This window comes from Rana temporaria, chromosome 10, assembly GCF_905171775.1.
Source record: "Rana temporaria chromosome 10, aRanTem1.1, whole genome shotgun sequence".
NCBI classification, from domain to species: Eukaryota; Metazoa; Chordata; class Amphibia; order Anura; family Ranidae; genus Rana; species Rana temporaria.
In genome coordinates, this window is record NC_053498.1 from 70733592 (window position 1) to 70749396 (window position 15805).

Below are 15805 nucleotides of genomic sequence, written 5' to 3' on the forward strand. Positions count from 1 at the left end.
TCCACTGGAGCCGATTCCAGCGGATAGATTTCTTAGCATGCTAAGAAATTTTTATCCGCTGGAAATCGGTCGGCCCGAAATATATCCGCGGATAAATATCCGCTGGATCGTACACACCAGCGGATCTATCCGCTGAAACCGATCCGCGGATCAATTTCAGCGGATCGATCCTCTCGTGTGTACGGGGCCTTAGATGTCAAACTTGGCATTCAGATCCTGTCAAATTAATTTGTAGAGCTAATGTGGAAGGGTGGGGGGTCTTGGATGCACAGGCTATAAAGTTTTTAGATGATTTTAATTCCTAATTTTACATTATTAAACATTGCTATCTAATCTGAAAAATCAAGCAATTATAAAATAAGTTATGTATATTTGTTTTTTTTCCCCATGCTTTTTGTCATATTTCTCAAAACTATATTTTTTGTACTTAACTCTAACCACCGGAGGGCAAACCTGCATGTTTGTTAAAGCAAAACTTCACTGAAAAATTAAGTTCCACTCTTTGTCCTCCTCTTCTACTTTGGGAGCGGTAGTTTTGACAGGAGTACTGTGTATCCCAAGAAATGTATCATTGTAGTATGCTGCAGAACTATTTGTGTACCCTTCGACTTGAATTTCTCATTTGATCATTTAACAAATGGATAACAGTGACACCTACTGGTCAGAAGCATTTAATCCAAAATGCTAATAGGAACAATGCAAAAAATAGATAGTTCAAACTTCACTGTCTAATTCATTTTATACAGCACAGTACATAACATCATAAAACTACAAAATATTAATTTTAAAACTGAAATACAGAGAGGTATGGTAGTGTCTGTTTTCTTATAAGTCTAGAAAAGCAAGTTACGACTATGGCTCTATACAATGATTATATATTTTTATGTCATTGCTTAGACCAGGCTAAATTAAAAAAGAATATGCTCTCTGTAATTTCATTTTAAGTTTAATGCTTTTTCTCTGTCGGAATTGCATACAGACGATCGGAATTTCTGACAAGAACTTTTCCCGTCTGAAAAATTAAGAACCAGCTCTCAATTTTTTCATGGCGGAAATTCAGATGGAGCCTACACACTGTCGGAATTTTAGACCAAAATCTCACATCGGACTTTTCTTGTCGGCAAAACACTTTCACTTTGTATGCAATCAGGCAGGGCCTTGCACTACATAGTTGAAGGTAAATCTGAAAAAAAAAATTGTATAATGTATGTCCAGATGTCCAGAAATGTCTGTATTACTCGCTGTTGCACCCAGACAGGAATGTAACAATGCTTACAATACTGTACTGTAGTGTCTTACAGAGATGATTGTAAAAATATTATTTTAGTAAAGGACAACAGTGCAAGAATATATTTTACAGAAGAAAGGGATTACAAAACAGACAATAAGCAATAGCAAAATATACAGGATTAACCACTTGCCGACTGGCGCATGTATATATATGTCGGCAGAATGGCACGGCTGCGTAAAGGGATGTACCTGTACGTCCCTTGAATTTGCCACTGGCCCACGCCCCCCGCCTCAAGCTCGGTGAGCGTGCCCGTGGGTCCCGCAGACTCGATGTCCTCCGGGTGCTCGTGATCGTCTCACGGAGAGGCAGAACGGGGAGATTCCTATGTAAACAAGGAATTTCTCTGTTCTGCCTAGTGACAGGACAGTGATCTACTGCTCCCTGTCATCGTGTCACTCATATCCCAACCCCCCACAGTTAGAATCACTCCCTAGGACACACTTAACCCCTTCCTCGCTCCCTAGTTGTTAACCCCTTCCCTGCCATTGTCATTTACACAGTAATCAGTGCATTTTTATATCCCTGATCGCTGTATAAATGACAATGGTCCCAAAATAGCATCAAAAGTGTCCAATATGTCCGCCATAATGTCGTAGTCATGATATAAGAGTAGCGTCATGTCACAATAAAAGTGTAGAAATATGGTTACATTTAATGAAGGTACAACATTTAGCAACTTATTGCTGCACTTAGAGGCGCCTCTCTTCTCTTTTATACCCTGTAAAAAAAATGCTTTGATATACAAGTGCTTTGGATTACAGGCATGTTTCTGGAACTAATTATGCTCGCAAACCAAGGTTTTACTGTACGCTTATTGCGATTTTTTTTTTTACCAATAATATGTAGAAGAATACATATCGACCTAAACTAAGGAAAAAAATCTTTTTTTTTTTTATATATATTTTTTGGGGGATATTTCTTATAGCAAAAAGTAAAAAAAACGTTTTTTTCAAAATTGTCGCTCTTTTTTTGTTTATAGCGCAAAAAATAAAAACCGCAGAGGTGCTCAAATACCACCAAAAGAAGGCTCTATTTGTGGGAAAAAAGGACATCAATTTTGTTTGGGTGCCACATCGCACGACCGCGCAATTGTCAGTTAAAGCGACTCAGTGCGAATCGCAAAAATCATTGGGCAGCCAAATTCTCCGGGGGTTAAGTGGTTAAGAGTGAAAAATAAAGTATAGTTCGCCTAGTCTTTGGTTCTGTGCAGAGCCCAATTTGCTTGCAGAGTCTGAACTGCTCACATAAAGGACTCTTGGCATTCCTTCGGACTTCTGATGGTAAACAAGAGCTCTAATGCAGCCATTATTTCTGGTCCCTGGAGAGTGCCTTTTATAATTAATACACCCACACAAAGGGGCAGATCCACGTAGAAGTTACGACGGCGTATCTATTGATACGCCGCGTAATTTCTAGGTTGCTCCGGCGTATCTTTGTTTTGTATCCACAAAACAAGATATGCCTGAAGCTGGGCTAGATCCAACTGGCGTACGTCTTAGTACGCCGTCGGATCTAAGGTGCATATTTACGCTGGCCGCTAGGTGGTGCTTCCGTCGATTTCCTCGCCGAGTATGCAAATTAGCTAGATACGCCAATCCACAAACGTTCGTCCGGCCGGCGCATTTTTTTACGTAGTTTCCGTAAGGCTTTTTTCGGCGTAACGTTACCCCTGCTATATGAGGCGTACTCAATGTTAAGTATGGACGTTGGGCCAGCGTCGAATTTTACGTTGTTTGCGTAAAACGTTCGCAAATAGGGCTTTGCGTAGAATTACATTCACGTCAAAAGCATTGGCTTGTTGCGGGTTCATTTGGAGCATGCGCACTGGGAAACCCCCACGGACGGCGCATGCGCCGTTAAAAAAAAACGTAATTTACGTCAGGTCAAGACGTATTATCATAAAACACGCCCCCATCTCATCCATTTGAATTGCGCGTCCTTATGCCGACACAGTTACGCTACGCCGCCGTAACTTACGGCGCAAATTCTTTCAGGATACTGAAAATACGCTGAAAGTTACGGCGGCGTAGTGTATCTGAGATACGCTACGCCGGACGGAAAAATGCGCGGAGGTACGTGGATCTGGCCCAAAGAGTCTAAAGTGATATGCTGAAGGGACTGGAGAGTATTTTATTATACTTCGGTGGACATTCTCTTACTGCCAACTATTCAAATACATCAATATTCCCATCTAACATGTTTTCACAATCCGACAACCAACATAATATTGCACAGAATAAAATTACAATTTGTCGAGTACCAAATATGATCTGAGTATTATGGATGTTTACCTTAGGAGCGTGAATGTGTTCCACCAGCTGTCTGGACCTTATTTGGCATCTGGTAGTATCTTCCCAAATATCAGTGTAACCACTTTTTCTAAAGGTGACTTCATCACAATATTTATTTATATATACACAGAGTTTATATGCTTGTCCTTTCTTTTTATGCGCAGGCTAACGATCTTCAACTTGTCCGTGATGCTCTGCGCAGCCTGAGAAACAGCTTTAGTGGTCATGACCCTCAGCATCACACTATAGATAGTCTAGAGCAAGGGATAGCTAGTCTGATGGACAGACTGCATGCCATCGAGACTCAGAGGAGGCATGACAGGAAGGTAAGGATAAAAGAGTTTTATATTATAAAAGAAAAAACTTTTTTTGCAGCAGCACAATGGAAAAAATGTGGTGCATCTCTTAAGCCTCGTACACACGACTGGTTTTCCTGCCAGGAAAACTGCCAGGAGAGCCTTTGGCTGGGAAAACCGGCCGTGTGTATGCTCTCTATTTTCCCGGTTTTAAACCCGGCAGTTTTCCTAAGGGGAAACGCTGCGAGGGAACATACACACGGCCGGGATTCCCGGCCAAAGCTCTCCCCGCAGTTTTCCCGACAGGAATCCCGGCTGTGTGTACACGGGGAAACTTACCGAGCAGGTTCTCGGTTTTCCCGTCGGGATTCCCGGCAGACTTTATACCGCCTGGAATCCCTGTCATGTGTACAGGGCTTGACAGAGAAACTTTACTTAATGTACTATACAATGGTTTGTACCATCTTGCTTTTATAATGCAATTTTTATTGTTTTACTGCATGTCCTACCTATCTTATCTCCTGCTGCAGTTTGTTGTTTTTCCATTTATCAGATGTGTACAAATCTTTTATAAAGAGAACGATATAAAAAAAGAGAAAACTGTAACAGTACACTTTTATTTTTAGCAGAGTTCCAAGCTAAAATGAAACTAGCTCTAGAACAATTGAGCACCCCACCCCCCTCATTTTTGGATATCCATTTTTTTTGTACCTTTTCTTATATTTCTCCAGCTGGACTTCCGTCCTACCTCACGGCAGCGAGGTACGTCATCTGTGTATCTGCATCGGCTCCTCCTCTTTTTCCCCCCTGCTGCCTTCTGGGACCTGTGGGTGACCCAGAAGATGACAAGGCCATTTAGAAAGCACAGCGCATATCTTGCTCTTGCGTAGTAGGAAAGCGGCTGTAAAGCCTGAAGGCTCCACTGATGGTTTCCCTTATGCCGCGTACACACGATCGGTTCGTCTGATGAAAACGGCCTGATGGACGGTTTTCATCAGACGAACCGATCCAGTGTGGGCCCCATCAGTTTTTTTCCCATCGGTGAAAAAACGTAGAACCTGTTTTAAAATTATCTGATGGTTAAAAAACCGATAGAAAAAAATGATCGTCTGTGGGGAAATCCATTGGTAAAAATCAACGCATGCTCAGAATCAAGTCGACGCATGCTCGGAAGCATTGAACTTCATTTTTCTCAGCACGTCGTTGTGTTTTACGTCACCGCATTCTGACACGATCAGTGTTTTAACTGATGGTGTGTAGGCAAGACTGATGAAAGTCAGCTTCATCGGATATCTGATGAAAAAATCCATCAGACCGTTTTCATCGGATGAACCAATTGTGTGTACAGGGCATTACAGTGAGGGAAAAAATATTTGATGTTGATTTTGTACATTTGCCCACTGACAAAGAATTGATCAGCCTATAATTTTAAAGGTAGGTTTATTTTAACAGCGAGAGACAGAATAAATCCTTAAAAATAACATTTTAAAAGAGTTATAAATCGATTTGCATTTTAATGTATGAAATAAGTATTTGACCCCTTCACAAAATATGACAGTACTTGGTGGCAAAACCCTTGTTGGCAATTTACAGAGGTCAGACGATTCTTGTAGTTGGCCACCAGGTTTGCACACATCTCAGGAGGGATTTTGTCCCACTCCTCTTTGCAGATCCTTTCCAAGTCATTAAGGTTTCGAGGCTGACATTTGGTAAACTCAGCCCTTCAGCTCCTCCACATATTTTCTATGGGATTAAGGTCCGGAGACTGGCTGGGCCACTCCAGGACCTTAATGTGCTTCTTCTTGAGACACTCTTTTGTTGCCTTGGCTGTGTTTTTTGGGTCAATGTCATGCTGGGATACCCATCCACGACCCTTTTTCAATGCCCTGGCTGAGGGAAGGAGGTTCTCACCCAATATTTGGCGGTAAATGGCCCCATCCATCGTCCCTTTGATGCAGTGAAGTTGTCCTGTCCCCTTAGCAGAAAAGCATTCTCGAATAATGTTTCCATCTCCATGTTTGATGGTGAAGATGGTGTTCTTGGGGTCATAGGGCAGCATTCCTCCTCCTCCAAACAAGGTGAGTTGAGTTGATGCCAAGGAGCTCGACCACAACACTTTCACCCAGTTCTCCTCTGAATCATTCAGATGTTCATTAGCAACTGTTGTCACCCTCTCACCAAGCTTCTTGGCGACGGTCTTGTAGCCCAATCCATCCTTGTGTAGGTCTATAATCTTGTCCCCGATATCATTGGACAGCTCTTTGGCCTTGGCCATGGTGGAGAGATTGAAATCTGATCGATTGCTTCTGTGGACAGGTGTCTTTTGTACAGGTAACAAGATGAGATTTGGTGCACTCCCTTTAAGAGAGTGCTCCTAATGTCAGCTTGTTACCTGTATAGAATACACCTGTGAGACAGAAATCTTTCTGATTGATAGGGAATCAAATACTTATTTCACTAATTAAAATGCAAATCAATTTATAACTATTTTGAAATGTGTTTTTCTGGATATTTTTTTGTTATTCTGTCTCTCACTGTTAAAATAAACCTACCATTAAAATTATAGACTGATAATTTCTTTGTCAGCAGGTAAATGTACAAAATCAGCAGGGTATCAAATACTTTTTTCCCTCACTATAGTTGCAACGCCGGCACCTGCACCCGAGCCAATGGTGCTTTGAAAAAGTATTTAAAAAGTAAAAGGTATTTATACCCCTTGAAATTTTCCACATTTTGTTACAACCAAAAAACGTAAATGTTTTTCTTGGGGGGGATTTTATTTGATAGACCAACACAAAGTGGCACATAATTGTGAAGTGAAAGAAAATGATAAATGGTTTTCAGAATTTTTTACAAATAAATATCTGAAAAGTGTGGTGTGTATTTGTATTCAACCCCCTTTACTCTGATACCCCTGACTAGAATCTAGTGGAGCCGACTGCCTTCAGAAGTCACCTAATTGGTAAATAGAGTCCACCTGTTTGTAATTTAATCTCTGTATAAATACAGCTGTTCTGTGAAGCCCTCAGAGGATTGTTAGAGAACCTTAGTGAACAAACAGCATCATAAAGGCCAAAGAATACACCAGACAGATCAGGGATAAAGTTGTGGAGAAGTTTGAAGCAGGGTTAGGTTCTAAAATAATATCCCAAGAATTGAACATTTCACAGAGCACTGTTCAATCCATCATCTGAAAATGGAAAGAGTATGGCACAACTGCAAACCTACCAAGACATGGCCGTCCACCTAAACTGACAGGTCGGGCAATGAGAGCATTAATCAGAGAATCAGCCAAGAGACCCATGGTAACTCTGGAGGAACTGCAGAGATCCACAGCTCAGGTGGGCGAATCTGTCCACAGGACAACTATTAGTCGTGCACTTCACAAATATGGACTTTATGGAAGAGTGTCAAGAAGAAAGCCAGTGTTCCAAGAAAGCCATAAGAAGTCCTGTTTGCAGTTTGTGAGAAGCCATGTGGGGGACACAGCAAGCATGTGGAAGAAGGTGTTCTGGTCAGATGAGACCAAAATTTTACTTTTTGGCCTAAAAGCAAAATGATATGTGTGGTGGAAAACAAACACTGCACATCACCCTGAACACTCCATCCCCACCGTGAAACATGGACAGCATCATATTGTGGGGATGCTTTTCTCCAGCAGGGACAGGGAAGCTGGTAAGGGTTGATGGGAAGATGGATGGAGTCAAAAACGGGGCAATCTTAGCAGGACAAAGACCCTAAACATACAGCCAGAGCTACAATGGAATGGTTTAACTCAAAGCATGTTCATGTGTTAGAATGGCCCAGTTAAAGTCCAGACCTAAATCCAATTAAGAATCTGTGGCAAGACTTGAAAATTGCTGTTCACTGGCGCTCTCCATCCAATATGACAGAGCTTGAGCTATTTTGCAATGAAGAATGGGCAAACATTTCATTTTCTAGATGTGCAAAGCTGGTAGAGACATCCCCAAAAAGACTTGTAGCTGTTATTGCAGAGAAAGGAGGTTCTTCAAAGTATTGACTTAGGGGGGCTGAATACAAATGCACACCACACTTTTCAGATACTTATTTGTAAATAAATTTGAAAGCCATTTATCATTTTCCTCCCACTTCACAATTATGAGCCACATAATTCAGTCTATCACAAAAAACTCCAACAAAATACTTTTATGTTTTTGGTTGTAACATGACAAAATGTGGAAAATTTCAAGGGGTATGAATACTTTTTCAAGGCTCTGTAAGTGTCCTTATATTAAAAGTCAGCAGCTACATTATTTATAGCTGTTGACTTTTTTTTAGAGGCTTTAAGGAGAATTCCAGACTAAACCTAACTAGTTATAAAAAATTTCCCTCCCCCTCCTAACACCTATGCTAACTAACCTGTGTAAAAAAATATGTGTATACTTGCCTGGTTCGGTCACGTCATCCGGCTCCCCTATGTCAGTCAGCGGCTGCAGAAGAAAGGAGGGAGTGGCAACAACGGATCAGTCATAGGAGCCTATGAGTGACGTCTTTGCTCCACGCTTTACCAGCCATTGCTGAGTGCTCTCTCCTCTTCCCTGTATTCACTGCTGGCTGACACAGGGGATCTTCGGACTAAACCGGAGGGGGGGAAAATAGGAGCATTTGTAAGACTAGTTAGGTTTAGCCTGGAATTCTATTTTAATTTAGTAGGCATTATATTGGAGGGATTGGAATATCTGAATGAGCAAAAACTTACCTGTCCACTGTAATAACCCAGCATTGGGTTATGGAGCTTACAGCAACTTTTCATTCTTGGTGCAGATGTTACATAGTTACATAGTATATGTCAGTATTGCCTTGTATATCCCTGTATGTTGTGGTCGTTCAGGTGCTTATCTAATAGTTTGACTAATTAATGATGATGTCAGCTCTCTGGTAAAAACTGGAATTAGGAAGCTTTAGGGATCATCTTGTTAAAGCGGATCTCCACCCTAAATAAAACATAATCTCAAACTTAATAATGCTCCTGAACAATGCTGTATCCGATATGTGCATCTAAAAAAACGTTTACTGTACCTTATAACCAAGATAGGCTTCCGGTCTGCAGACATCGGGTTTCCGTCGGGTTTTCCATTCTTTCCTGTCCCGCGCAGTGTCTTCTGGGAGCTTGTGTCATAGCTCCCTTGTTATCATATTTGGCCCGTGTTAGAGGAAACATCGCGCGACTTCGTCCAGCAGGAAGTGACGCGCGATCTAAACAATGGAAGGAGGGCGGGCATTTGAAATCTCTCCATTAGACAGATCCACCGCAACAAGGAAGTGCCGAGCTGTGGGCTTATGCCCACAGTTAAAATGGAGCAGGAACCGGATGGAGGAATATAAGTTGTTATTTGCCACTGTATAGCAGCGGAGCGGCCGGGGGAGACAGTACATGTGAGTAGCGCTAATTCGGGTCATTATACTTTTAAAGAGCCATTTTAAAAAAAAACGTTTTTGGGGTGGGAGATCCGCTTTAAGGCAGACAGGAAAACATTTGCTCATTTTGTTATGATCACTAAACCAACATAAGGCCTTACTAAAGGACCCTGTTAAAAATGGATATCTGTTGGTCAGCCCTGTGGTCTATTCATTCATAAAATGTAGGCCATGGAGTTGAGCCTGTGGTCTTTCACAGAGTTTTCTCTACGACTCATGTGATCAGGCTCTCCTCTCAGTTTCTTTCCCCTTAGGCCCCTTTCACACGATCGGCCCGCTCAGATCCGCCTGTCTGTTTTTCAGGCGGATCCGAGCAGGCCATTAATGGACTTCTATGGGATATCAGCAATATCAGCAGAGATGTGTCCGCTGACAACTGCCTGCCATCCGATCTGACAAGATAATATAAATATATATGTATGTGTGTCTGTATATATACCATATCTACTCGAGTATAAGCCAAGTTTTTCAGCACATTTTTTGGTGCTGAAAATGCCCCCCTCGCTTATACTCGAGTCACCTTTTTGTGTCTGATCTCCCGGAATTTGGGGACCCGGTATCGGTCGGCCGTAGGTCCCCTGGACCCCAAACTTGGCACAGATATAGCCCTACCTTCCTCTACAAGTGTGCAAAGTTTGTTGTCCGGGGGACCTACGGCCAGGGAGCACCGATTGTTTAAAGTCGGGCACCCCTTCCATAGACTCCCATGTTAAACGGTAATTTCTCCGGTAACTTTGGGGACCCGGTGCTTAGCACACATGTGAGGCACAGTGAGACATGGGCACAGTGAGGCATGGGCACAGTGAGGCATGCACATGGACACAGTGAGGCATGCAGATGGACACCCTAGGCTTATACTCGAGTCAATAAGTTTTCCCGTTTTTGTGGTAAAATTAGGTGCCTCGGCTTATAGTCGGGTCGGCTTATACTTGAATGTGTATGTGTGTGTATATATATATATATATATATATATATATATATATATACATTTATACACAGTGGGGAGAACAAGTATTTGATACACTGCCGATTTTGCAGGTTTTCCTACTTACAAAGCATGTAGAGGTCTGTAATTTTTATCATAGGTACTCTTCAACTGTGAGAGACGGAATCTAAAAATCCAGAAAATTATATTGTATGATTTTTAAGTAATTAATTAGCATTTTATTGCATGACATATGTATTTGATTCATCAGAAAAGCAGAAATTTATATTTGGTACAGAAACTTTTGTTTGCAATTACATATATCATATGTTTCCTGTAGTTCTTGACCAGGTTTGCACACACTGCACACACTGCAGCGGGGATTTTGACCCACTCCTTCATACAGAGCTTCTTCAGATCCTTCAAGTTTCGGGGCTATCGCTGGGCAATATGGACTTTCAGCTCCCTCCAAAGATTTTCTATTGAGTTTAAGTCTGGAGACTGGCTAGGCCACTCCAGGGCCTTAAGATTCTTCTTACGAAGCCACTCCTTAGTTGCCCTGGCTGTGTGTTCCGGGTCATTGCTGTAAGACCCAGCCACGACCCATCTTCAATGCTCCTACTGAGGGAAGGAGGCTGTTTGCCAAGATCTCGGGATACATGGCCCCATCCATCCTCCCCTCAATACAGTAAAGTCGTCCTGTCCCCTTTGCAGAAAAGCATCCCCCAAAGAATGATGTTTCCACCTCGATGCTTCATAGTTGGGATGGTGTTCTTGGGGTTGTTCTCATCCTTCTTCTTCCTCCAAACACGGCGAGTGGAGTTTAGACCAAAAAGCTCTATTTATGTCTCATCAGACCACATTACCTTCTCTCATTCCTCATCTAGATCATCCAGATGGTCATTGGCAAACTTCAGACAGGCCTGGACATTCGCTGGCTTAAGCAGGGGGATTTGTGTGCGCTGCAGGATTTTAATCCATGACGGTGTAGTGTGTTACTAATGGTTTTCTTTGAGACTGTGGTCTTAGCTCTCTTCAGGTCATTGACCAGGTCCTGCCATGTAGTTCTGGGCTGATCCCTCACCTTCCTCATAATCATTGATGCCCCATGAGGTGAGATCTTGCATGGAGCCCCAGACTGAGGGAGATTGACTGTCATCTTGAACTTCTTCCATTTTCTAATAATTGAGCCAACACTTGTTTCCTTTTCATCAAGCTGCTTGCCTATTGTCCTGTAGCCCATCCCAGCCTTGTGCAGATCTACAATTTTATCCCTGATGTCCTTACACAGTTCTCTGGTCTTGGCCATTGTGGAGAGGTTGGAGTCTGTTTGATTGAGTGTGTGTACAGGTGTCTTTAATACAGGTAACGAGTTCAAACAGGTGCAGTTAATACAGGTAATGAGTGGAGAACAGGAGGGCTTCTTAAAGAAAAAATAACAGGTCTGTGAGAGCCGGAATTCTTACAGGTTGGTAGGTGATCAAATACTTATGTCATGCAATAAAATGCAAACCTGGTCAGGAACTACAGGAAAAGTATGATATCTGTAATTGCAAACAAAGGTTTCTGTACCAAATATACACTTCTGCTTTTCGGATGTATCAAATACATATGTCATGCAAAAAAATGCAAATTAATTACTTAAAAAACATACAATGTGATTTTCTGGATTTTTCGATTCTGTCTCTCACAGTTGAAGAGTACCTATGATAAAAATTACAGACCTCTACATGCTTTGTAAGTAGGAAAACCTGAAAAATCGTCAGTGTATCAAATACTTGTTCTCCCCACTGTATATATGACAGGCTGACCCCCCTCCCCTTCAACCTCCGCAGCAATGCTGGCAGCACTCATACGTCTAATTCCCAAAGACAACCTCTGGATATAATGCTGAGCATGTGCACTCAACCTCTTTGGTCGACCATGGCAAGGCCTGTTCTGAGTAGAGCCTGTCCTGTTAAATCGCTGTATGGTCTTGGCCACCATGCTGCAGCTCAGTTTCAGGGTCTTGGCAATCTTTATGTAGAGCAACAATTCTTTTTTTTCCGATCCTCAGAGAGTTCTTTGCCATGAGGAACTTCCAGTGACCAGTATGAGAGAGTGAGAGCGATAACACCAAATTTAACCCACCTGCTCCCCAGTCACACCTGAGACCTTGTAACACTAACGAGTCACATGACACTGGGGAGGGAAAATGGCAAATTGTGCCAATTTGGACATTTTCACTTAGGGATGTACTCACTTTTGTTGCCAGCGGTTTAGACATTAATGGGTGTGTGTTGAGTTATATTGAGGGGACAGCAAATTTATACTGTTATACAAGCTGTACACTCACTACTTTACATTGTAGCAAAGTGTCATTTCTTCAGTGTTATCACATGAAAAGATATAATAAAATATACTTATATAATAATGATATCTGTACTAATCTGGGGTTATACCTTTCACATAAATTCATCATATCTGGTCTCCCACAGTACATAGAACATGGAAATGCAATCACTTTAGTAAATATAAACTGCAAAATACCTGTTCTCATCAGCAACATATAGCAGTCTTGTGACTTCTATCAGTCTCCGGTAGAGCACTGGTTAAAGCTTGTTTTCATTCTCCTCTGACTGTCCTATGAGGCTGTATGACCCCTGACTCTCTGTCTGGATTGGCCCTGTGCGGATCACATGCACCCTCCCAAAAAATCTCTAGCAATATGCACCAAAGTAAGCATGTGCAGAGTGCCTCCTAGGGCTCTGTTTTATCAGGAGATGGACTGGGGACTGTAGAAGAAGGGGAGGATCAGTTAAGACAGGATCAAACAGCCTTATTTCTATAATGTGGATGATTAACCCCTTATGCCGCGTACACACGATCATTTTTCGGGGTTCTAAAAAATTATGTTTTTCAGGCTCTAGAAAAAACTAAGTTTTTTTCAACTTGATCATTAAAACGGCCTTGCCTACACACGATCATGAAAAAAAAATGCTCTAGCAAAGCGTGGTGGCGTACAACACGTACGACGGCACTATAAAGGGGAAGTTCCATGCGGATGACGCCACCCTTGGGGCTGCTTTAGCTGATTTTGTGTTAGTAAAAGACGATTTGCGCTTTTCTGTCTGTTACAGCGAGATGAATGTGCTATCTCCATTACGAACGGTAGTTTTACCAGAACAAGTGCTCCCGTCTCATAACTTGCTTCTGATCATGCGCGGATTTTTCACGTCGTTAAAGCCCACACACGACCATTTTTTACAACCCGAAAAACTAAAACGTTAACAACGTTAAAAAATAGAGCATGTTCGAATTTTTTTTTGCTCGTTTTTTCAGAACCCGAAAAATGCTCTGAAGCCCACACACAATCGTTTTTAATGACATAAAAAAACGTAATTTTTTACAACCTGAAAAATGATCGTGTGTACGCGGCATTAGGTTCCACAGTGAGTATAAGAAACATGCTTTACTGCATATACAGACTGATTTTATTGTTGTGGGTTTAGTAACACTTTAATTTATCATTCCGAAAAGAACATTATTAAGATTTTGGTCCTTGTGATTATCCATTACAAGCTAACTCACTGTTTTCGCCCTAGGCAAGAGGAAGAGTATCTGGTAATAAAGAATTGAATGAATACAGAGACTCCTGGCCTCCCAACTCTAGTAAGTAGCATATCAGTGAACTTAAATGAAATTGTGAAATGTCATGCTATGAATTTTTATTAAATAACAAATTATGTTTTAAACTTAACAAACCATTTAAAAAATTAGGGTGGTTCTAAGAGTAAAAACATTTGTCCCTCATCATAAGGTCTTTAGCTGTAGGATTCTACACGCTTGGCTATATTTCCCATAACAGCACTTGTGGGACATTGCAGTTGATGCAATGCAGGTTTCCCTCAGTCGCCTTTATTCCCTTACCATTAACATTGACATTTCCTCAGCCGTGTTCGGTTCCCTCTCCATTAACCCCCCTGGCGGTATTCCCGAGTCTGGCTCGGGGTGGAATTTCAGAACAAAAAGCGGTATCCCCCGAGCCAGACTCGGGATCGCCTCGCAGCATCCACAGGCAGGGAATTGCTTACCTTGTCACTGGATCCTGCGATGCCTCTCCGCTGTGTGATCGAGCGGTGTCCTTGCTCTATTCACACAGTGCATGTGTGCCGCTGAACTCCGTTCCCTGCGACAGTATACTGTAATCTTATAGCACAGGTGTGCTAATCAATAGATAGGGGGAAGGTGATGACCTAAACCCGCCCCTACCTATAGTTGGCCTGGCAAAAGAGAGCACTGGAAAAACTAAATAAATGCAGGAGTGGAACCAAAACATGCCTACCAAACCAAAATACCACCAAACCGAGATGTCTACTAGACTCTTGTTTGGACAGAATTAAGTGAGTTATTCCTTCAAAAAAGGGGGGGGATAGGGGTGGGACTTTAGATGAGGCATATGATAGGAACTAGCACAGGCCTCCATCCCTGTAAATGTATAAAAAAGGGGGGGAGGGTTGGGACTTTAAATGAGATGTGTTTATAGCAGTATGCGATTTAAATATATATATATGGAATTTTTTTTTATATTCCATATAAAGGCCAGGCTCAAAGTTACCAACCAAAGAAGCACTAAACCAAATTAATCTGTCTAGCTGATGTAAGTAAAAACAGAGGTTTAGTTTCATGTATTTGCAAATACCTGTGTAAGCTGCAGGCCAGCGACAAGGCACTCTGTGTACTGCAGGTCCTAACTATGAATTTAAAGTCTCCTAAAAATGAGCACAGGTGTGCTAATCAATAGATAGAGGGCATGTGATGACCTAAACCCGCCCCTACCTATAGTTGGCCTGGCAAAAGAGAGCACTGGAAAAACTAAATAAATGCAGGAGTGGAACCAAAACATGCCTACCAAACCAAAATACCACCAAACTGGAGGCGGACCACATCAAACTGGGTCAGCTAGTCAAAAAATGACAATGCATAATTGACTGGTTGGTGGTAGATCTGTGGAGGCACTCTGTTCCACTCCTGAAACGCATCTCCATCCCTGGATAGTGTTCAAAAAAAGGGGGGATAGGGGTGGGACTTTAGATGAGGCATATGATAGGAACTACCACAGGCCTCCATCCCTGTAAATGTATAAAAAAGGGGGGAGAGTTGGGACTTTAAATGAGATGCGTTTATAGCAGTATGCGATTTAAATATATATATATATGGAATATAAAAAAATGTTTCCATAAAGGCCAGGCTCAAAGTTACCAACCAAAGAAGCACTAAACCAAATTAATCTGTCTAGCTGATGTAAGTAAAAACAGAGGTTTAGTTGCATGTATTTGCAAATACCTGTGTAAGCTGCAGGCCAGTGACAAGGCACTCCGTGTACTGCAGGTCCTAACTATGAATATAAAGTCTCCTAGAAAGGAGCACAGGTGTGCTAATCAATAGATAGGGGGCAGGTGATGACCTAAACCCGCTACTAAGTGAGTTATTCCTAAGAATTGCAGGCCTACAATGTAAAACACCAAATTTCCATGCAAAATAATGGTACCACTTTCAGCACCTAAAATCTGAAATAATCATA

At 41.9% G+C, this 15805-nt stretch overlaps 1 protein-coding gene across 2 annotated transcripts in view; it reads left to right on the forward strand.

The window, feature by feature from the left end:
* The window catches only part of DIXDC1 (DIX domain containing 1), a 231373-nt gene that overhangs the window by 198908 nt on the left and 16660 nt on the right, over nt 1–15805 (forward strand). For both annotated transcript variants that reach the window (XM_040325415.1, XM_040325416.1), the window contains exons 15-16: nt 3747–3908; nt 13827–13893. In XM_040325415.1, the coding sequence (XP_040181349.1) occupies nt 3747–3908; nt 13827–13893 (229 nt within the window). The remainder of the gene's footprint in view (nt 1–3746; nt 3909–13826; nt 13894–15805) is intronic.